Genomic DNA, 22,139 nt, shown 5'->3' with positions numbered 1-22,139 from the left:
GAGCTGCTATATACTATCATATACTACACCCAACAAAACGAGGTGGTATAAATCGACAGGGCAAAAGTTTGATGTAGTAAGTATATCATATATCGCAAATGAGCCTTCAAAGAGATTGTGTTAGGCAAAAGTTGAACAGCATTGACATTCCTATCTAATCTGCATATAATTTTTGGCAAAATATCATAGAGGTTTCATACTAGAAACTAGACTGCAATTTATTCCCTACACTAAAAAATAAATAAATAAATTAATTATTATACATTAGATAAAAGAACGAATTAATTATTCTGTTAAAAATTTTATTTATTTCTACTATTAAAAATTGATCTTTGTACATCAGCATGAGATACATGGCACACCACGTGTCACTGTTCAGTTATTCCGTCAACCACACCAATTTTTAACAGCACAAATGGATGAAATTTTGAATAAAAAAATTAATTTACTCTTTGATCAAACATACAATGATTAAATTGCTCGTTTATTAAATAGATGGGGGTAAAATGCAATCAAACTACTAATATAGGAACCTCTACTATACATTCACCTATAATTTTTCAAAACTCATTCCAAAACCTTAAAGCGAATAAACTTCAAATGATAGTGATGGCGGTGATGAGAAAACCAACCAATACATAGGTAAGAAAAACGAGATCGAGAGCAAGTGCTTTCCCGACCCCTTAAAGGGAAGGAACTTCAATCAATGGCGATGATGAGAAAACCGACAGACAAGTACATAAGAAGGACGGGGTAGAGAGCAAGGGCTTTCCGATTCGGATTAACAGCCGAACTCATGAAAGGATAGGCAGCCCATGAGCTCCAAGCCAATGCCAAACAAACGATGATTACTTTAGCTACCACATTGTCCTTTAACATACAGATTAAGGCTCCTACATCCAAAGGGAATAAGCAATAACCTAGTAGACTCAGACTTTGGAAGAAAATGATATGCCCACCCTGAAACATGCATATTGTGTTAGGCAAAGCTTTTTGTACCGATATTTCACAACAATAGTATTACTTGAATTCCTGTGCAAGTGGCAGGCATATTGTATTTTAATGGAAGAATTTTGGTTCAAATCTTGATGACGTCATTGTTAAGAGAAACAGCCACTAATCTCGGAAGAACTAGTCTCCATGAGTTCAAAAAAAAAAAAATATGCCCAACATGTTTAACTTCTCTATCAAAAGGGGATGTTACGTTAAGAAAAATGCAGAGTGAGACCAGCATAGGATATTTGAACATTCATAAATGGGACTAGCCATGCCGGAAATAACATTCCAAAGTTTCAATTTTATTTTAAAAATCATGTATTTAAAGATAGCTTCGTATCTGTTTTGGAAAATATATCAGACAAGGAGAGGGGCATTACCAGTAATAGTACATTCAACGTTAAGATAACAGCACCAGCTGCCAGCAGTGCAAATGCAACAGCAAATACCTGAGACTGCAACATTTTTACGAGAGAGAGTTTATATTAGAGCTATTCATGTACTTGGCCGCTTCATGGCTCAATTTTTTTTGAAATCCTACGTATAAAGCTCATTCGGCCAAGATTCGAATCAGTCCGATTAACCCAATCCTTGAATAGAGTTGCTTTCATGTAGAACAATTATTATTTTCGAAATCAGTGTTGGAATTTAAGAGATTTCATTCATTTATTTGTATCACATTGTACTTGTAATTTGTTGAGAATTTTTTTTTTATCACAAATTTTATCAGATTTTATACAGTCAAGAATTTGATAAAAAATCAATTCATCATCACAAAATTAATCAAACAAACAAAATTTAAAGGAGAAAGAAAATAAAATGAAAAAATTCAAGGAAAAAGAGAAACATAAATGGCAAATCATTCAGTGAAACAACGAACCTTCTTAACGGAGGCAGACCAAGAAAGCGCGACTCCCAAGAAAACAATAAAGAAAAACGGACCCCAAAGATCCCAATCTCTCAACGCTTTTCCTGGATCTTCTCTAAAAGGATTAGGAAACACTACCAGCTTCAAATTACTAACGATCCTCCACAGATCTCTTTTCACCGTATCCAAAACGGGTTCAGTCAATGTATTCGGCGGAGGACCAAACCCATTGGCGACAATGCTGCTAGAATTACCAACAGGTGGAGGTGGAGGAGGAGCGGCGGGGACGGATTGCAATTTTTGAAGGGAGGATGAGGAGGAGACAGGTGGCGGAGGAGGGATGTTAGAGGAGATGAAAGGGGAAGATGACGGTGGTGGAGTGGTGGCGGGATGCCGTGCAGGGAGGACGACGGCAGGGCCTGAATGAACGCTGTCATCGATTAAACTTCGGATCTCATCTATATCGGATTGAGAATTTGATGGGTGGAGTGGGATCGTATCGTTGTGGGAATTTGACATCTCTTTTTGGAAAATTAACAAATAAAAAAAAATGAATGAATGAATTTGAAAGGAAATATTAAAGTGAGAGAATGAATGCTTTGTTGGTATTTTGCGGTTTTTATTTTCTGTTTCTCTTTCTTTGTCGTTGAGAACTTATTGTTCTGTCGTTTTAATTCTGGCGCCAAATCTCGCCTTTTGCCACGGATTAATATTGGGATAAATTAACTTCCCATCATTAAGTTTAACAGGTTTTTTCAATTTGATCCTTGAACATATTTTTTTATGTACCTTAGTCTTGGAACTTAGTAATTTTTTGGTTCTTAAATTTGGATTTTGTTACGGTTTAGTGGCTTGACACTCTAAAATTGTATCAAATTATAATAAATATTTTTAAAATGTATATAAATCTAAATTATACAAAAAATTATTAAAATTTAAAATTTTAAGTGATGACATGATACGATCTCAATCTGTCAAGTCATAAAATTTTAATGAAGTCCAAGTTCTGAACCAATTTGAAAAGAATTGTCAAATTTGTAAAATTTGAAAAATTAAAAATGTGAAAAAATTGTCAAATTTGAAACTAAATATTGCTTCGTTCTATCAATTTATAATATTTGAATTTGTATAATTATTTTAAAATTTGAATTTATTTGGTTTTGAAAAATGAATTTATTTATTTTACACATTAAATTTAATTATAATATTTATTCAAATATCTAAATCGAATACACGTTTAAATCTAAATTCATTATTCCCAATATTATTGTAAATTTAAATGATGATATTTCATTGACACTGCCAATTCGCAAATTGAATTTTTGTAAATTGCTAAAATATCTGCAAATGTTTAATAAATTTAAATATTTGATAAATAATGCTATTTAATTTAAATCTGAATTTGTTGCGAATAATAAATAAATGTAAATTTTAAAATGATTATAAAAATTCAAATATTATATGTACGTATGATTCATAAAATTTTGAATAACTTCAAGTAAGTGTTAATCTCTATTAATGTTCATAATTAAGTGATAAGAAGTTCAATACCGAATGTTTAGATTGAGTATTAAGTAATACTTGGATTCGAATATTATGAATTGAAAAAACAACATTAAAAATTTTAGGGAAAGTTTATGGAGGTCTATGTATTAGAAGTTAGATTAAATTTTACCTCTTCTATTAAAAAATGGACAAATTAGCCCCTATACATTAGATTAAAAAGCAATTTGGTCATTACTGTTAAAAATTTCATTCGTTTGTATTGTTAAAAACTGGTATAATTGACAGAATAACCAGATAATAACACGCAGCATGCCTCGTATATTTCATCTTGACATAAAAACTAATTTTGTAATAGTAGAAATAAATGAAATTTTTAATAGAATGACTAATTTACTCTTTGATCTAGCATAAAAAAATTAATTTAGCCAAATTTTTAATAGAAGAATAAAATGCATTAGAAAAATTAATAATAAAAATACATGAATCAATTTTTGATAATAAAAATAGATGAATTTTAAAAATAAAATTGCACATCATTGTCTTATTTAATTTCCAAATCAATTTTAAGCCCACCCAATTTGAAACAAGAAACCCCATTGATGTTTATTAAACATTAAAAAGCAAAAAGTATGATTTTATAATTAAATTTAAATTAAAAAATTATATTCAAAATTAAAGAGGCCTCGTCTATGGCTTGGCTCGAGCGGGACTAAGCCTACCAGTACCAGCACCAAGACTAAGATGTAAATGTAAATAAAAACAACTTTCCAATCCCTTTCGAAACGAGCAAATTGGAAACTTTCAATTTTGAAAACGAAAAATTAAAAATAATTTTTCTATTTATATATAATTTTAATTGATATAATAATAACCTTAACATTTAAAATTTATACATTCTATCAATTTAATCTTCATTTAACAAATTTAACATTCAATATTTGTATAAAATATATTTGTTAATTATTTTAGAAAGAAAAACTAAATTGACAATATATAAACATTGGAAATTAAATTTGTCGTACCAATAAAAATGATGTACAAGGAACGCCATAATTAATGGTTCTTAATTACTCCATTCCAAAATTGATACGATTTAATTGCCCCAATTTTTTTGAAACGAATCAATTTGCTCAATTTTGAGATACTGGAGGTATTTTTACCAATTTAAAACGAATACATGAATGCCAACATCAGATATCACTATATGCCCCCATACGTACATGTATGTTAAATATAAGTTTTAAAAGGTTTTTTCATAAATTTCGAGACTATCATACCCTCGTTCCCGTGTTCAAATATCCATTGAAAACGAATACGGAACACAAATACTTTAAATGAGCAAAAAAGCCTGTAGAAACTATTTTTGAAGCTTTACAAGCCATATGAACATTTGATCACAGCAGTTTACTTCAGGATATAGTTCGAGACCAACGTTTCTCCAACGGAAACCCGAGAAACTCTTCTATCTATTTCCAGAAACTACAAGAATCCTAAGCCTGTCATATGTTTGAGGCCTCAAATCGTACGAGTTCCTTCAGCCGAAAACAATAAATAGAAACCAGATATCCTAACCACTGAATGACAACGATTTCTTGTTGTCCGACAAAAGTAAATAAATAAATGAACTGCAAATGAGTCCTAATTACCTCCAAACCGACCTGTCTTCCTGCCTTGTAATCCAACAGTTGGTTTATGTTGCCTTTCCGAACCAGCAATATCATCGTTACGGTTAACGATCCGTAAAGGGTGTGCTTCCGTGTTGAATACCCATTCATCCAACGGGATGACAGTAGGGGGTGAGAATAGAAGATAAAGATATTTCAGCGTCTCTGCAAGAAAAAAGGTTTGCATCTTGTTGTCTTTCAAAGCCAGGTAAACCTGTGGAAAATAAAATAAAATTAGAAACAGTTGTGGTTTAAGCAATTATTCAATTGGGGTAAAAGTACCATGGAGTCTCCCGTAGTAGGAGTCAGATTGTATTTTGCCCCCTCTACTAAAAGGATGGGAAAATTAATCCCTATATGTTAGATCAAAAAGCAAATTGGTCCTTCCTATTTTAAATTAGAACTGGACAGAATTTTCAACAGAATGACCAGTTTCCTATTTTATCTAACGTAAAGGGGCTAATTTTTCATTTTTTGCGTAAAGGAGACAAAATGCAATCAGACTTCTAGTACAGGATCCTCCATGGTACTTTTATTTTCAATTAGTTATTACTTAGCATTGTTTCTATAACAAACTAAAAGCAAAAAAACATGTTGCTCAAACTCTTAATTTGTCCAGAAACATCCATGTTCGACACTTGGATACGAGAATATAAACTCCAAAGATTCTCTAAGCATAAGGAAAAACAAAAAAATCTAATCATACTATTAACGGACACATACCTGTACCCAACACTCACATTGAAGTCCAATGACATAAGTAGAAACTCACATAGTTATTTCAGGTTATAGACAAAGCTACCACCCACAAAGAAATTGGTAACTAGGAGTGTAACTAGAACACCTATGGTAGGAAGCTATTTCGATTCAACTCTATCATTTTTCAAGTCAAGCCGAATACGAGAGTATTCTAATCCTAATGCTCTGATGCTCTGACTCAAATATAAACGCAAAAACAAAAGAAAAAAAAAATCAGAGATATTATGGCGTAGGTTCAACAAGCACTTACATCCGTCAGCCCAACATATCCAGATTCTATCCGACAGTTCTTTTCAAATGCCTGAAATATATTCCAACCCCACTCTTGATAGGTCACATTACCGGTTAAACGCCATAGGTAAAAGAGTGATTCAACCGTCTCTGGTCTCAATATGTTCCAGGTTGTACCAACGCTCATGTCCTGCAAAAGATTATGCTTAAGATTGTCATAGTATAATTTGACAATCCTATGTTGCTTTAACTCTTTACATTTCTTAAAGTACTTGTGCATGAAATCTATATCGGATGCATATCCAGACATAAGTACGTGGGTATAACCCTCCAAATTCATGAAAAAGCTTATAAAGATTACATATACCCGTGTTGGATATATATCCATACTTAACACTCATATCTAAATTGGAGCAACATAATGACAATCTCACATATATCACATGAATGAGGATAACTTACACGTCCGGGATTGAAGAGATAATTCTCTCCAGCTAATTTTGTCTGTGTGGACTGATAGAAATTGTAACAAGTCCAAGCAAGCTGCATAGGAAGAAAAAGAATTAAGTCCAAGGCCCGAAGAACCAGAAGTTTAAACGGGTTATATGTAGAAAAACAAGTATTTGGAACCCAAACTATTTACCCCAATGATAGAAGAAAAGAAGATGAATTACAATTTCACATGTCCTCATATTTGAAAAGCAAGCAGGAGAGCTAAAATGCAAGAGGCATATGATCTTATACTTTTAAATCTATGTTACTCCAACTCTTCACCTATCGAGTTTAGTCTTCAAGAAAGTAGGGTATGCGCAGTTATGTTGCTCCGACCTTTTATTTTGTTTGAAATACCCATGTTAGACATGTGTCCAATACATATTAGGACAAGAGCACGGAGAAGTGATTTCCAAATTCGTGGAAAAACTTAGAAGAAAAAATCAACACTTTGTTGGACAGGGACTGATATTTTATAATTACATCTGAGTCCAAGTAACATAGATGCATAGACCCAAATGGACATGAAGGGTTAGAAATTTGTCAAGGGACATTCGGTAAAAATATGAAACATTAATCAAGGTCAAATCTTTAAGAATAGCATTTCAAATAATCACAAATACCTCTTCAGCCAGGGAAAGGATTTTTTTTGCCTCAACTTTACCATAACCAGATGATCCTAAAGCCAGCATTCCAGGAGCAAAGCATGCTAATTCATCCATCTGCATAAACATGAAATGTGGAAACAATAAGTTAAAATCCGAGTGTCGTATACAGTTATATGGTCGACATGGGTATAATCAGATTTTACCAAGTTTTTCCATGTATTTGGAGAATCTTTAGAGTTCATATCCCTATATTCATATGTCACTATATCTATATGTTAAACAGGAGTACTTTGACAACAATGAAAAGCTTGAGCAACATAGGCTAAATATCACCCTATAAAATAACAATGCAGAGTTAAAGCCACAGTAAACCCAAATTACCTTGTCTGTCAATGTATCCCCCGTTTTCTCACAGATATATGCAAAAGAAGATGGTGACGATCTTCTAATTAAGCTAACCAAACCTTTCATTGATGTCTCCCACATATCTCTACATTCAACATTCCACAATGGGATTTTCTTATTATAAAGTTAATCAAAATAAAATAGTTGAGCATTATGTTAAAATTCATATGCCTAAAACATGAAAACCAAAATTCATCAAGGAAGAGTGTCAGCATTTGATGAGCTGGACTATTATCAATCACAATAATTCGCAACATAATATGAGGTTCAGTCATATACAGTATGCTCATATTGAGTTCAGCTGAGTTGGCAGTTTCAGAGTTAAAATGCATCAATAATTATCTTGATAAAACTTCCATAAAGGGAGAGGTATTAGGAAAAGAGAGAGTAAGTACTTTCCATGTCCGTACATTAAAATAACTCCAAAATCTTCATTTTCAAACAAAAACGATCTTATCATCCAATGAATGACCGTAAGCAATTACCAATGGCAGCAATTCAAAAACAAAAATGGAGAAGTGAGATGATGGGATTTCTCACCTATAAGGTTTTACAGATGATGTTTTGTTTCCTTGAATCCAGGCTTTAAGCAGATATTCATAGAAGCTGAAATAAACTGATTTATTTTATGCAAAACATTGAATAAAAAATTTGATGAAATATGAAGCCAGAAAAAAAAAAAGAACGAGGAAGTTTCAAATGGGAAGACCTATCACCCATAGCACCAAAGGTTATAGTTCCGTAAGCAGTGCCACCATTAGGATCAACATAGATGGGAACCAAACCATCAGCAGGAAAAGTTTTATTAAGCGCAACAATAGCTTTCTCCACCTTATACATCAAAGCACAAGCAAGTTAATCAACCATCTCAGCAACCAATACCCACTTAAAAGTTAAAATATCCTTTTTCCTGTTAAAGGGCCAGCACTTAAGACCTTTTAGCTATCTTTAGTTAATATAATTTAACCCAGCTTCTAAGAAATAAGATTAGCAATTGGCTTGATGCAGACGTAACATATGAACTAAGCAATCCTAGCATGAAAATTATAAAAACATTAGGTAACATAAGCATGAATAAACATGAGAAGCATTTACCTTCTCCTGATACTTGGGATCTCCTGTTCTTTGGGAAAGAGCAATAAACTCCAGTTGCTCTGTCCCTGAATCTGCAAGAATACTTTTACCCTAGGGAATAAAGGGTGAAAAAAAAAATCAAACTCAATGAATAATATATATACGTAAAAAATAAATATCAAGTACCAGACCCCAAGTCACATAGTAGTGCTTACTGCTTAGAAGGTAATTTTTCTAGTGATGGAGTGACATAAACTACCATATAAAGGATAATGAAAGACCTAACAATGGTTTGTCAAATACAGACACAGAATAATCTCCAGTGCGCCTGATTGTATTTGTTGGATAACCAAATAACAGTTTTCAAGTCAATGCAGTTGAGCATCAATCTCAAGTATAGGAATCAGATAAATAAATGCTTCTGCATAAGTCCACTCCAACCAAAATATGATCCGTCATGTCTTCAAAATGTTGTTGAAGACAAAGGACAAGGACCCAGCCACCTTGCTTATTCATAGAACTTAAAATAACTTTTTACTGCTATAGCATCAAAGATAGTAAAGACTAACAGCAGCAATGCAAAAAACATACCCCAGTCCAGCCAAGGTTATGTGCATTTCCACGAGCCAAGTTGATAATGTTATACGGGATTCCAGAAGGAGTATCCCATGCAGGTAGCAATCTATCTGCAATATCTCTAGCCTTTTCAAGGAAAATATTGTCGCCTGAAAGATCATATGTGCTAAGAAGTCCACCTACAACTCTAAATATTCAATTAGAATAGACAAGACAAATTAGTACAATATGAGTGTCAATTAAAAGATAAAAAAAAAAAAAAAAAAAAAAAACTATTCAGAAGGGGGAAAAGGATCATGACTCATAAAAGTTTCCTGATAAAACAATTAATACATATATAAACCTGTTAAATGCAACCTTATGGTTGTCTCAAAAACACTAGCATCATAGGTTTTATTAAAATCCAATGTGTTTGCAACCCACCTGCAATATCAGCACAACTTACCTATCAGTCTTAATTTAATCATAAGCCTTCCAGGAAAACAGTATACATATTATGTGTGCTTAGAAAATGATGACAAAATAGAAGAAATTGGCGGAGCAGCCAAATGCTTCCTTGCTCCACAAAGCACCACTAATCACAAGACAGAATTGTTCAAATGGCCAGGATACAACATCCTAGCTATCATCAACAGTAGAGCATGTGCCACAATCAAATGCTTGGCAAACATATAAGAAAAAAGGAGACAGTAGGTTGAGGAAAGGAAGAGAGAGAGAAATGAAGAAACATAATTGCATCACATGATAAAAATTTGCCCCTATCTATTATTAATCATCTCAAATTGTTCATGATAAGAGAAATAAGATGATCAAAGAGTTTCTTACTCAAATTAAAAGGTCATCTAGTAAATGAAACTTATGTAAAGCTTTAACAAGGAAGCTGCATGAAGAATTTATATATATTAATTACTTGTTGACATGACATATATGAAAAAATAGTGCCACATCAGCAATGATTACATGTGGACTGCCATGTGAGATGCCACATCAGTGTCAGGCATCCACATCAGCAAGCTAATGGTGCCGTTAACTTTTCAGTCCAATTCTGACCAATTTGATCAACAGTAAAAGTATGAGGACTAAAAAAAGCACAATAATAAAAAGGGGCTAAATTGATTTTTTTGGTGTAGTTTAGGGGCCAAAAAATTCATTCTGCCTTCTTTTAAGCAGCTCTTGTTTGGAAATTGCTTCCTTTTCTTGTTGACTAGTAAGTTATTTTCTGTTGATCAAGCTATTATCCATGCAACAAACATCCAAAAATACAAAAAACATTTTCCATGTCTTTTTTCCATAAAACAAATGGACCGTTACTTCAAATACATTTTTATGTTAAGAGTTAGAAAAATTATTTGAATCATTCGAGTTGTCAACCAACCAAATCACTATGGTGCAGGACAGTACAGTTTATGACAATCATAATATAGAATCCTTAAGAAAGCTGGAGAATAAATAAAGGAGGGCTCCTTGGTTACATCACACAACCAGTAAAGAAAGCCTAAGCATTACATTTAGGGTTCCTAAGGAGTCGAACTTAAGGTCGATTGCAACAAACAATCAAGGAGAGAAAATCTAAGCCTCCAACCTAGGGTTCCTTGGGAGCCACACCTAAGATTGATTGCATTGCACAATCATAATATTAGTAATATTGGAAATTTCTTACCATATACTCACACTCTATCCTCAAAAGAAACAGCACTATATAAGCTATTGGCAATCCTGACCCTGAAAGAACTAGAACTCTTGTACCAAATAAACTTTACTTAAACACTTAAAAGCTAAAAACTTAGACACTTTTAAAACAAAACTTAATATATCAACCCCAATATAAATGTAAAATAGCAAATATAAGCTTGGATCTATCATCTAAGAAATTCAACTAAGCCCTACAAATACATCAAAGTAAGTACATAAAATGAAAATCTTAAATAACCTAATTCAAACTAGCTTATTGGCATCTACAATGCAGTACTTTATTCTTATCAAAATTAATTTATTAGAAGGGAAATCAATCATAAGATGGATTTACAACTTAAACAGAAAACTTGTAAGTTTTAATGAGAATGTAAATGTTCTATTCCTTTTTCAAATTTAAATACTTCATGTGCAAAACACATGCTAGAACTAGTGCATATTCTATATGTGTAATATCTAGCTTTAAGTTATGGAACTTCTTCCAAATTACAACCACAGGCAAGCAGAAATTCACATTAAAAGGCAACTTTTGGTCAGATGAACAGGAGAGAAATATAGAATCTAACATAAAATAAAATAAACCTTTATTTTTTAAAAGAAATTTGAACTCACTCTCTTGCTTTCTGGAACTGCTCATCTAGACCCATAATAAGTAATGTATCAAGAGAGTCTATTATTGTTGCTCCAAGACCACCAAAGCTATTCTCACCACTCTGAGTCTGAGGCTGGTATATGACATGAAAAATCAGCCAAACTTAGTGTCTTTATGATAAGCTTGTAGACGGGAGTGACTGAATAGCACCACAAAAACAACAGCCTAATTTTTGTTTAGGATGTGAAATTATGACCTAACTAAATGAATCGATTTTAGAATTCAAACAAGACAGACTTGAGCAAACATATAATAAAAGAGATCAATTTTAAACAATTTGAGGGTGACGCGCATACAATTCCAAGTTAAAGTTTTCTTTTTCCCTTCCTATCAATGTTTTCAATGATTAAAAGTTCAAGCCTATTGCAGAATTGACAACATGAGTTCAATTATACTTCGTCGAACTTTTGAAACATTCGCAAACTTTTTCAAATTCTTTCAAATTCAGTGCTAATTCTTTATCCAGAAAAGCCGCAAATTATAAATGAGAAACCCACTCAGCATCCAGCCAAACCATCAAACAATTTCTTATGACATTCAGCTAGAGGGGCGAAACCAAAGTAAGAAATGTCAAGAGCTGTTCTCTCTACCAAAAGTTAATATGCCAACAAAGCATGGAGTCATGCAGCAATGCACAGGCTTCTAGCTTCAGCAAAGAATGGCATACAAATATGCACAATTTGTTTTCGAGTAAAGGTGTTATATTTGAAACTTTTTTTTAAGTGATTTTTTATTTTGCTAACAGAACACAGATACAAATATAGAGGCAAAGACAAAACTGTCAAATTTGGCATAGAATAAAGCTGTTAGTTTGTAGAGCAAATCATCAACACTAATTTTGCTTTGCATATCATAACTGAGGTACTATAATCTAATATCTAGAGAAGAGGGGGAAAAGGAAAGTAAAACGCTTGATATAATATATGCAAAAACATACCAGAAGTTCATCATTGCCCCATGCATACTTTTCATATGCACTCCAGGCATGAATCATGGCTTCCTTCACTTTTTCTCTCCTTTGCATTTCTATGGGAACATTTGCTGGCACCCTATTTGTAAATTCCTCTAGCTGAAAGAACCAAATGTCAATACTTAGCTGATATATCTAGCGAAAACTTACCACCTTGGGACATATAAGGAAAGTAACATGGCACAACATGATCCATGAACACAGGTAGTTAGCATCGATATAGACCAGTCGCTCTAGGTGCATGTTAAGACAGAATAAAAGAAGAAAAATAGATAATTTATTAAACAAATCAGTAATCCTCCATTGTGAAAATATGATGATGGTGAACTAAGAAGCAAACCTAAATCTAGAGTCTCCAAATAAGATCAGGTAGAAATTTTTTAGTCAACAACAGTAACTCAAAAGTCCCCTCCCAGAAAAGAATCGTCAAAGAACATGAAAACGACAGTTTAAATTTATTCAAGTACGTAGAAAAGAAAGTTTAATGTGAGCTTATAAATGGAGCTCTTACCATATTTTGTAATCGACGCACTTCATCATTCAACTTGGACACTTCAAACTGCATATTAGTATGAAATTTGTTACAGGCAGGCATATTAAACGTACATAACTCCCATAGCCAGTGCATTCACATCAGGTAATGAATACAAACAAGCTGCCATCGCATATAATTCTCCCAAATTTCATAATGAATATATCCACTTCAACTTTTAAGTGATCAAAACAATAAAGTTCATATTTTTAGTACTTCCCATCTTCCAAAATGACAAGATCCAGCTGAAAATAATGCAACACGTTCTAATGGGAACGATGGTTTTAATAATTACAAGTCACTATTAACCAACCTCAATTTGTATCAACTATAAATAAAAATAAAAAAAACAGCAGATTTATCAGAAAAAAGAAATACAAAAATTAACCAGCATTTTTTTGTTTAAAACTTAAATTCGTCAAAATTTCCATTAACAATATTAGAACGACAGAAATTACTGCATAGAAAAACAAAACAAAATCAGTAATCGGTTTGTCTCGAATTCATGATCAATTTCGCATAAAATTTGATCAATTTCGCATAAAATTAACAAATCAATAAAATTTGATCAACTTCACATTAAATTCAAGATCTTAAATTTCTAATTCATGATCGTATCCGATTTCTCAGGAAAAAGAAAAGAAAACAGAGCAATAAGAATCAAATGGGCTAAGAAAACAAAACTTCAAAAAAAAAACAATTACCTCGTGTTCTCTTACGAGAGTTTGACGATCCCAAACGAAAGAAGAAGCAGAAACAAATAGAATCAAAAGCAAAGCCAAACGCTTTGGTCTTTTCAAGTAATATGAGGGGTTACAGTATCTGAATTTACTCGAAGATGAAGACGATCTAATCCTCGCCATTATTTAAATTTTGTTTAAAGAATTTGTTAAATAAAAATTAGATCTTCAACAACAAAAACCAAATCATTAATAATAATAACAAATTGGAGAATGGGGAAAGAGAGTGAAGGAAAATGGAATGCTTTGGAGGAACCGTGGAACTGCAAATGAAATGTGGGGAAAAAAAAACAATAAAATATATACATTAAAATAGGTTGTTAGCCCTGTACTTTGACAAAATTTAAAATCTAGTCTAAGTACTTTAAAAGTTCAAAAATTAATTCTCTTACTTTTCTGTTTTAAAATCCTAATTTAATAATTAATATTGATAGTATTTTCCGTTAAAATTTATCAACTTTGAAGTTGATTAGACTCTCCTCATATGACATTATATATGATTAATAAAAATAAACTTATTAATTTGACATATTTTAACGTAAATTACAAATAATAATAATAATTGAAAGATAATTTTAAATTTTAAAAAGTAAGAAAATTTAATTTTAACAAGCAAAAAAGAACTCCCAAATTTTGATTAAGTAATAATAAGTAATTAAAAGATATGTTGGGTCACATCAGATCGATTCAATGCTGTAAAAGTTATTATTATTTAAGTATTATTATTAATTCCAAATTTGAATTAAATAATATTTTCTTTTGATAAAAAAATTATCAAAACTTCAATTTAATTTTCGGATAATTAAATTCGTAAAAATCTTTTGAATCTCCTAAATTTTTTTTTAATATATATAAAATCAAACTAATAAGCATTCTACATTATCAAGCAATGTAAATTTGGATAATAAATATTCTCGAATTTACAATAAATAATAATTTTAAAATCTGAATTTGAATGTTATTCGCAAATATTCGAATTATCATGGGATGGGTGTACACCAGACCCGTGAACATGTCTGAATCAAGAATTAGTTAGCCATTTGTTTGTTAAAAATTAAGACTTTAATACTCTTCAAGTTTGACTTTATTAACTCATGATAATAATTTAGTCAAACCGTGATTATATATATTAAGTACAAATTTTAAAAACCATTAATAATTAAATATATATTAAGTACAAATATGTTTATAGAAAAATACGAATACATAATTATCTCAAAATCTATTTAACATGAATTATTACAATATCAAACTTTATACAAATGTAAAATACAAAAATAACACAAATGTACTAAGTATCCGACATCAAACTTTAAACAAATGCAAAACACCTTTAACACTACTATAACATGAAAATATACAAATGTACTAATTATCCAATATCGAGCTTTATACCAAATGTAAAACACCTTTAACACTACTATAACATGAAAATATGCAAAAATAACACAAATAATGGTAAAAGTCTATGGAGGATTGAATTTTGCCACTCAACTCAAAAAATAGACAATTTAATCCCTGTACATTAATTAAAGAACAAATTGATCCTTCAGATAAAAATTAAAAATTGATCTTTTTACGTCAAAATGAGGTACATATAGCATGTCATGTGTAACTATTGTGTGGTTATTTTGTTATCCATGCCAGTTTTTAACCGTGGAATGGATGAAATATACAAAAAAGATCAATTTGTTCTTTGACCTTACTCATAAAACTAATTTACCTAATTTTTTTTAATAAAAGGGGCAAAATGTAATCTAATTCCCAATGGCCTTTATAGTACTTTTACCCACAAATATACTAATTATCAGATCTAATTTGAGCTTTACACTTCATTCGGGACAACAGAATTTTGAGCTAAAAGGATGTAAATTCCATATGTTAATGTCTTTTCCCTGGCTGCTTTATCATTAAGCAATAAAATAGTGGTTGAAAACTAGTTGGTTATGGTGAGACAGAGACAGTATATTAGAAATCAGCATTTAAAATAACAATGACTTCTACATTTTCTCAACCTAATTTTAACCCTACAAGCAAAAAAAAAGAGGAAATTCTAACATAAGCAAAAACCTATAGCAGATGACCTATACCACGAAAACAGAAGAAAAAAATGAAGATTTATGAGTTTATTTACAACATACAAGAATAGATCTTCAAGTTGCAGTTTGTCCGCAAAGGATATAAGCTTGAATAAGGGTCTGAGTTGTCCGCAACTGATACGATGTTCCCAGCACAACAACTAAACCCTTGGTAGTCACTGGCTTCGGGTCTTGAATAACTAAATTTGCTCCAGATATCTAAGACAATGTCAACAAGACCAAGGTGAAAAGAAGCATTACATGGTAATTTGACTATTGCAGCCTGTAGAATTGCTCACCTGCCTGAAGGACAAATATTTAACAGATACTCAAGCTGCAGTTTGTCCGCATAGGATAAAAGCTTGAATAAGGCTTTGAGCAGTACGTAACTGATCCGATGTTCCAGAGACAACAACTAAACCATCAGTGGCCCCCGGCTTTGGGTCATGAATAACCAAATTTGCTCCAGAAATCTAAGACAATGAAACAAAACTAAGGTGAAAAGCATTGCACGATAATTTGGCTAATCCTATCTATAGCCATGTAGCTCATATTTGGGTGCAAGTGTCAAAGACGAGTATGTATATGACACAGGTATGTCCAATATTTCAAAGATTTCCTGTATTTGGAGGGTCCTAGAAAGATCATATTATCCTTGTACTCAGGAAAAAGGAAGAGATGGAGTAACATAGATGATAAAACTATTACTTACCTGCCTGATATGGCCCAGGTTACTATTATTCTCCCCATAAACATGGCATAAGTATGTTTGAGGAATCACGATCTCAACCTTTGTGTTACTCAAAATGGGTGCTTGATTCCCACTGCCCAAAGAACAAAGTGTTAGTTATATACATCAAGGAAAAGACAAGAATCAAGATCAATACTGAAGAGTCAACATTTTTTAACCATTCCAAATTCTGAATCTAGTAAAAGTTTTCCCACAAAATTAAGAACCTGAATAAAATATGTGAAAACAAAGCAGTGACAATGGCAAACTTTCCAATGAAGAGCCCAGGTGCTTAGAATACAGCAATTACAAGTCATGTTTGATCTATGCCCGGTGGTAGATGACCTTAAGGCATTTGAATGATTAAGCAATTATGATGAATGTTTATTGGGTTAATACACTAAATAACCAAATGAACATAGAGGTTATATTTGTTTTAGTAAATATTAGTCTAGTAAATAACATTTACATAGCTACGATAATTCAATCTATGTTGCTTCAATCCTTTATTTAAGTAACCATGTTCAACAGTCATATCCAACACATATTCAGGCATGATATGAGGATGTGGCCCTCCAAATATATGCAAAAACTTGAAAAATATTAAACATACCCATATCACACACTCAAGTCCGAGTACCACTGCTTTAAGAAAAAAAGTCCAAGTACCATAGATTTAATTTTATAAGTTTTTCAGCATGAGATATTGAGTATAGAATTGGATACAAGTGTAGGACACTAACGCTTCAAGAAACATGATGAGTCAAAGCAACATAGATTAGTTTAGTTTGCAATTTTAGTATTTAGATAATTGGACATTTAAGGTTATATTCACGATTTCATGTTAGCATTGAGGTTTCACGAGTAGCATATAAGTAGCTATATTACCTCCAATTTCTAGTATCCTTTGATCATGTAGTTATTGAGACACTGAAAAAATGATTGTATTTATTAATTATTATCCCTACTACTTCCTTTCCACTCGTTTCTTTATGATCTCTTCCTATTTCTTTTATTATTTGTTTCCTCCTTTACCCTCCTTTATCCAAAATCAAATTACGGGATCATATAGCAGTCAAAGTATGCAATGTGAGCTTTGCAAAAATGTCAAACCCCAACATATCAAGCTAACAGAATCATATTAAGCAAAGTTAGAGTAATAATCTACGGAAGATACGTATCACCTTCCTGGACGTCCATTTCTAGCAACAAAGCCAGGACCGGCATCATAGACTCCCCTAGGTGTTCCAGCCTGATATAAATCAAAGGAAACAATGACAACAAACAGTATTGTCAAATAAATATTAACTAAGGAAAAAATTAAATGTCATACATATAAAGGAAACATATTATTCTAAAAGTTAGGCAAAAATGATACGTCAAAAACCAAGCCACCAACCTGAGGAGTCCAAGATCCTGGAGAAGATGGTCCATCAAACATGGGACCATGTCCATGTCTATCACCACCATAGGAATACGGACCACGGTCTACATTATGTGGACCCATGTGATCCATGCCATGCGAAAATGGTGGCTGGTGATCGAGTGGTTGGGGTGGACCAACAGAAGGGTCAATGCCATGAAAAGGTCCGCCTGGAGAAGGATAGGGGCATGGAGGGGCATGGTTATGTCTTGGCCTGAATAATGGAGGTGGCATTTCAGGGTAAGGAGGTAAGTAGGGAGGGGGATTAATGCCTGGAAAGGGAGGTTTCATTGGGAGTATAGACTCCCGAAGCCTGCCTGTGATATGAAACAATGCATCTTGAACTGACTGCAAACTACCAATGACCTGCCAAAATAAACCAAACTATGAACTCCTAAAATATTCAAATAAAAAAAAAAATCAGCCCTCCAAAAATTAGGATGGAATTTTCAAATTCCAATTCTATATCTTTTTAAATGCTAACAGATCTTATGATGAAACAGTACGAATTGGTCGCAATCTGTTGAAACAATAAAAAGGGTGCAGCGCTGGCTGAGAATGATTTCTGAGAAAACATCTAACTTTCACAACATTGTTGACTAAACAATAGTCAAAAATAAAAGAAAGACAACAGTACCAGCAAGATAATGGAATGAGAAGCTTCGGTAGAATAAACAAGCTATCTGAGGAAAGCATATCATTGATGTCAATCAAATAACAGCTAGTAGGACAGAAAATTAATGCCTAAGACCGTCAATTACCTGTACAACTTCATCATTCTGGAGTCCAGCAGACTTTGAAAGTTGTTCTTTCGAAGATACCCGTATATTAGCACCAGTAGCTCTTCTCATTTCAGATACAATATGACCACCTTTACCCAACAAGTAACCAACCTGCTGCGAAGGTACAAGAAGACGAGCAACAATTGGAGCACCAGGTTCAAATCCAATCTCAGCAATTCTGGACTGCACTCGTACAACAGCATCTTGTGCTGGAGAATATCTTTGCTCTGCATGCTGCAACAGGCAAACACATAGTGAGCTTTGAGAAATTAGAATCCAAATACATTCATATATTAATGTAAGATGTTTATTGGTTATTGGTCCATTGATATGTCAACAAAGACTTCTTTTGAGACACTTGTATGACAGGTATCATATTTTCTTTAGGTGCGAAGATAAAAAAATAAAATAAAATTCAAAGTTAGGCCAAGATCAAAGAATAAATCAACTTAGCACATTACAAGGCTTGATAAAATGCAAAAGTCATTGCATTGAATCAAAATCATGTGCCCTAAATCCCATATCCAGTACACATGATAACAATCCACTTAACAAGATGACATAAGGTCAAAGACTACCTAAAAGTAGGTTAAATACAATTGAAAATGTCCAATAAAGTAAATATTAAGACAACCCTATTATAGTGAGCAGAATTCTGCAGAAGAAAGGTCAAATTATATTTTGATGAACAATGTAAGTTAGGGACTCATGTAAAACTTCTTATTGTCTCGAAGAAAAGGTCATCTATCATCAAATTCATGATTTCAACATATATGTAATAATATCTACAAATCAAGCAAAATGTTCCAGATTTCACAGACAAACAACCAAATACAAAAAGCTTTTCAATTAGCAATAAGCAAGAATATTGCAGTTCTCCAGACTATAAAGCAGAATAATTTAAAAAGACAATTAAGTTCCCATGCCTCTCGTGCCGATATCACTACAATCCGCTCGTCTGAATCATGAGAAGTATCAGAAATCTTGATTGCTGCACCAGTGTCATTCTGCATAGCCCGCACCACGGAACCACCTTTCCCTATCAAACTACCAACCTTGTCAGCTTGGCATAACAATTTAAATACCACTTCCTCTTCCAACCCTCCTCTGTTATGGGCTACCGCATTCTCATGCCCTGGATTCGGAGGGTAACCCCTTGAATGATAATCTGCACCATGATGACCAGATTGATAACCCCATGGAGGAAATTGGTCCGGCTGAGAATGTGCAATATTTTCTTGAAGAAAACTTGAAATAGAGAACAGTGCTTTCTTTACAGCTGAAAAGTTCCCTGTTATCTGCCAGAAGGCCACAATATTGCAGTCATAAAGAATATAAACAGGAGAAAAATTACAAAAAGGTTAAGCAATGCAAAAATTAAAAAATGCTAAACGTATAACTATGAAATTTGTATATACAAGGGACCCTCATATCCTCAATGAATGAGAATTTTGGTTTAAAGTTTAGTGGTTGCTTTAACTCAATATTGTTGTTTCCTCTTTACATCTCAAATCTTTGCAGTACTACAAATGTAGCATTTGTTGAACTCAATTATAAGTTTATGTGAACCACCCGGAAAGAAAATTTATGCAGTCAGCTATACTCTGAGATTGTACAATCAACACTAACATTGAGTCTGAAGCTTTTAGCTTTTAGATTGAGAAACCAATCTCATACCATTAAGTTTATACCCCTAGCAAATGAAATCCTAACCAAGATCAAACCAGAATGACAATCAATTTTAACCCTGACCATTATTCACAGTTCTTTGTAATGTTCCCAATCATGTACAAGTACCTGAACTTTATTTCTAGTTCACTCCTAATCCAAGAAGAAGCCCCATTTGTTCTCAAACTTTTTTTTTTGTCAATTTGAACTTTGAACTGTCAAACTACCCATGTAAATATCTAATGTCAACCTCAGCATATCTAAATTCTAGGACATCAATGTGTTTGTCAATATAATTCAGACATGGATACAGGATATCAGCTTCCAATGGCCATCCAATGCATGGAAAAACTTATAAAAATCTGAACAGATCCCTGTCGGACACATATTCTCATCCAATACTCACACACAAGTCCGAGTAATGTAGGTAAAAGAGAATAGGAACTTGCTTTAGCAGTTGCAGCGAGTCTACTCTCAGTTCATATTTTGACAGAGCAATTGCACTACTAGGATCTAATAACTAGACTAGAACAAAGATCCATTTATGCATAATAAATGCAAATTAAATACTAAAAACAGAAATTTTAACTAATTTCATACAAAGTACATAGTAAAGATGATACCTGAAGTAGCTCATCCCCTGGAGCAGCACACGGTAGAAGCTGATCTCTAGTCAAAACTCTAATTTGAGTCCCATTTTCTTGCCCAATCTTCTCCAAAAACCAACCTCCTCTTCCCAATAAACACGCAGCTTGATTAAACGCCAGCAACATTCTGCAACAAGCGACTAGATTTTCACTTTCCTTTTCACTTTCTTTATCATCAGCAGCATCCCCTTTCACTATTCTCTCGAAAACCCTAATAACTGCCTTCTGTAACGGCGACCAAGATGAAGTCGTTTCCTCTTCCCCAGCACCAGTAGTACCTCCTCCTCCCCCTCCCCCTCCCGACGCAGAATTGCATCCATCTTCGCTGGAATCTTTCTTTGGCTCTGCATTGGCATTGGCGTTTGGGTTATCGGCGTTGTTGGAAACCAACGGAGTTTTGTTATCGGCGACAATTTGGATTATACGTTCTTCGAAAGGATCGTCGAGGATGCGAATTTTGGCAGAAGTTAGAGACTGGAGTTGCCTAATAACGGAGCCGCCTTTTCCTATTAGTGCGCCGGTTTTTGCTGATGGGCAGAGCAGCCGAATTTGTATGGTTTCCGGCGGTGGCCGTTTCTCCATTGAAGTATATAGCTGACGGGATATAGACACTGAACACTCTTCGCTTTTTTCACACCGTGTTTTTTTTTTTTTTTAAGCCTTAGCCTCAATCAGATGGACCGGTCCGGGCTGTAGCCGGATTTTGAAAATAATAGGCCCGGACTGATACGGCCCAATCCACTCAAATAGCCAATTTTAGTGTTTAAAAATAAAATTATATTAATGTTTACATATCTATATTGTTTATTAAGTATTTTATTGAGTTAGTATCACCTTCAATCGGGTCACTAACTCGTTTAGTAAAATTAAAGAAAATTTTTTGGAGTTAAAATAAGTTATACTATTTGAGAGTATTTTAGTCTTTTCATTTTAACAAAAACCAATTAATATATGCATATAATAATATTTGAACCAATAATAAAACATTAAATTTACCGGTCAACTAAAGCTTTATTTTGATATATTTTATGCATGTTTACTTTAAT

The 22,139-nt window shown here is 33.1% G+C and overlaps 3 protein-coding genes across 4 annotated transcripts; all 3 read right to left on the bottom strand.

The window, feature by feature from the left end:
* Nucleotides 1–425: 425 nt before the first annotated feature.
* Nucleotides 426–2,527, bottom strand: LOC108488539 (protein YIP4b-like). Its single transcript, XM_017792820.2, has 3 exons — nucleotides 1,877–2,527; nucleotides 1,377–1,451; nucleotides 426–960 (listed from the first exon to the last, which is right to left on the bottom strand). Exons 1-3 carry the CDS (start codon nucleotides 2,381–2,383, stop codon nucleotides 700–702), a joined length of 843 nt encoding a protein of 280 aa, XP_017648309.1. The 5' UTR covers nucleotides 2,384–2,527; the 3' UTR covers nucleotides 426–699.
* A 2,172-nt stretch (nucleotides 2,528–4,699) lies between these two features.
* On the bottom strand, nucleotides 4,700–14,115 carry LOC108489704 (mannosyl-oligosaccharide 1,2-alpha-mannosidase MNS1). Of its 2 annotated transcripts, XM_017794408.2 has the most exons (14): nucleotides 13,730–14,115; nucleotides 13,005–13,052; nucleotides 12,461–12,592; nucleotides 11,484–11,596; nucleotides 9,537–9,602; nucleotides 9,195–9,366; nucleotides 8,625–8,714; nucleotides 8,239–8,360; nucleotides 8,070–8,135; nucleotides 7,506–7,614; nucleotides 7,140–7,238; nucleotides 6,487–6,567; nucleotides 6,044–6,214; nucleotides 4,700–5,248 (listed from the first exon to the last, which is right to left on the bottom strand). In XM_017794408.2, the coding sequence occupies exons 1-14, from the start codon at nucleotides 13,886–13,888 to the stop codon at nucleotides 5,009–5,011; spliced, it is 1,668 nt and encodes a 555-aa protein (XP_017649897.1). In that variant the 5' UTR covers nucleotides 13,889–14,115; the 3' UTR covers nucleotides 4,700–5,008. The 2 variants fall into 2 exon arrangements, with proteins under 2 accessions (XP_017649897.1, XP_017649898.1); XM_017794409.2 differs by lacking the exon at nucleotides 9,537–9,602.
* A 1,594-nt stretch (nucleotides 14,116–15,709) lies between these two features.
* On the bottom strand, nucleotides 15,710–21,783 carry LOC108487019 (KH domain-containing protein HEN4). The gene is made up of 8 exons (XM_017791219.2): nucleotides 21,070–21,783; nucleotides 19,705–20,076; nucleotides 18,758–19,012; nucleotides 17,973–18,362; nucleotides 17,758–17,825; nucleotides 16,556–16,667; nucleotides 16,143–16,316; nucleotides 15,710–16,062 (listed from the first exon to the last, which is right to left on the bottom strand). Exons 1-7 carry the CDS (start codon nucleotides 21,673–21,675, stop codon nucleotides 16,173–16,175), a joined length of 1,947 nt encoding a protein of 648 aa, XP_017646708.1. The 5' UTR covers nucleotides 21,676–21,783; the 3' UTR covers nucleotides 15,710–16,062; nucleotides 16,143–16,172.
* Between the last annotated feature and the right edge of the window lie 356 nt (nucleotides 21,784–22,139).

Source organism: Gossypium arboreum, chromosome 10, assembly GCF_025698485.1.
Source record: "Gossypium arboreum isolate Shixiya-1 chromosome 10, ASM2569848v2, whole genome shotgun sequence".
Classification (NCBI taxonomy): domain Eukaryota; kingdom Viridiplantae; phylum Streptophyta; class Magnoliopsida; order Malvales; family Malvaceae; genus Gossypium; species Gossypium arboreum.
The sequence above is the reverse complement of the archived record's forward strand: the minus strand, read 5'-3'. Positions and strand labels throughout refer to the sequence as shown.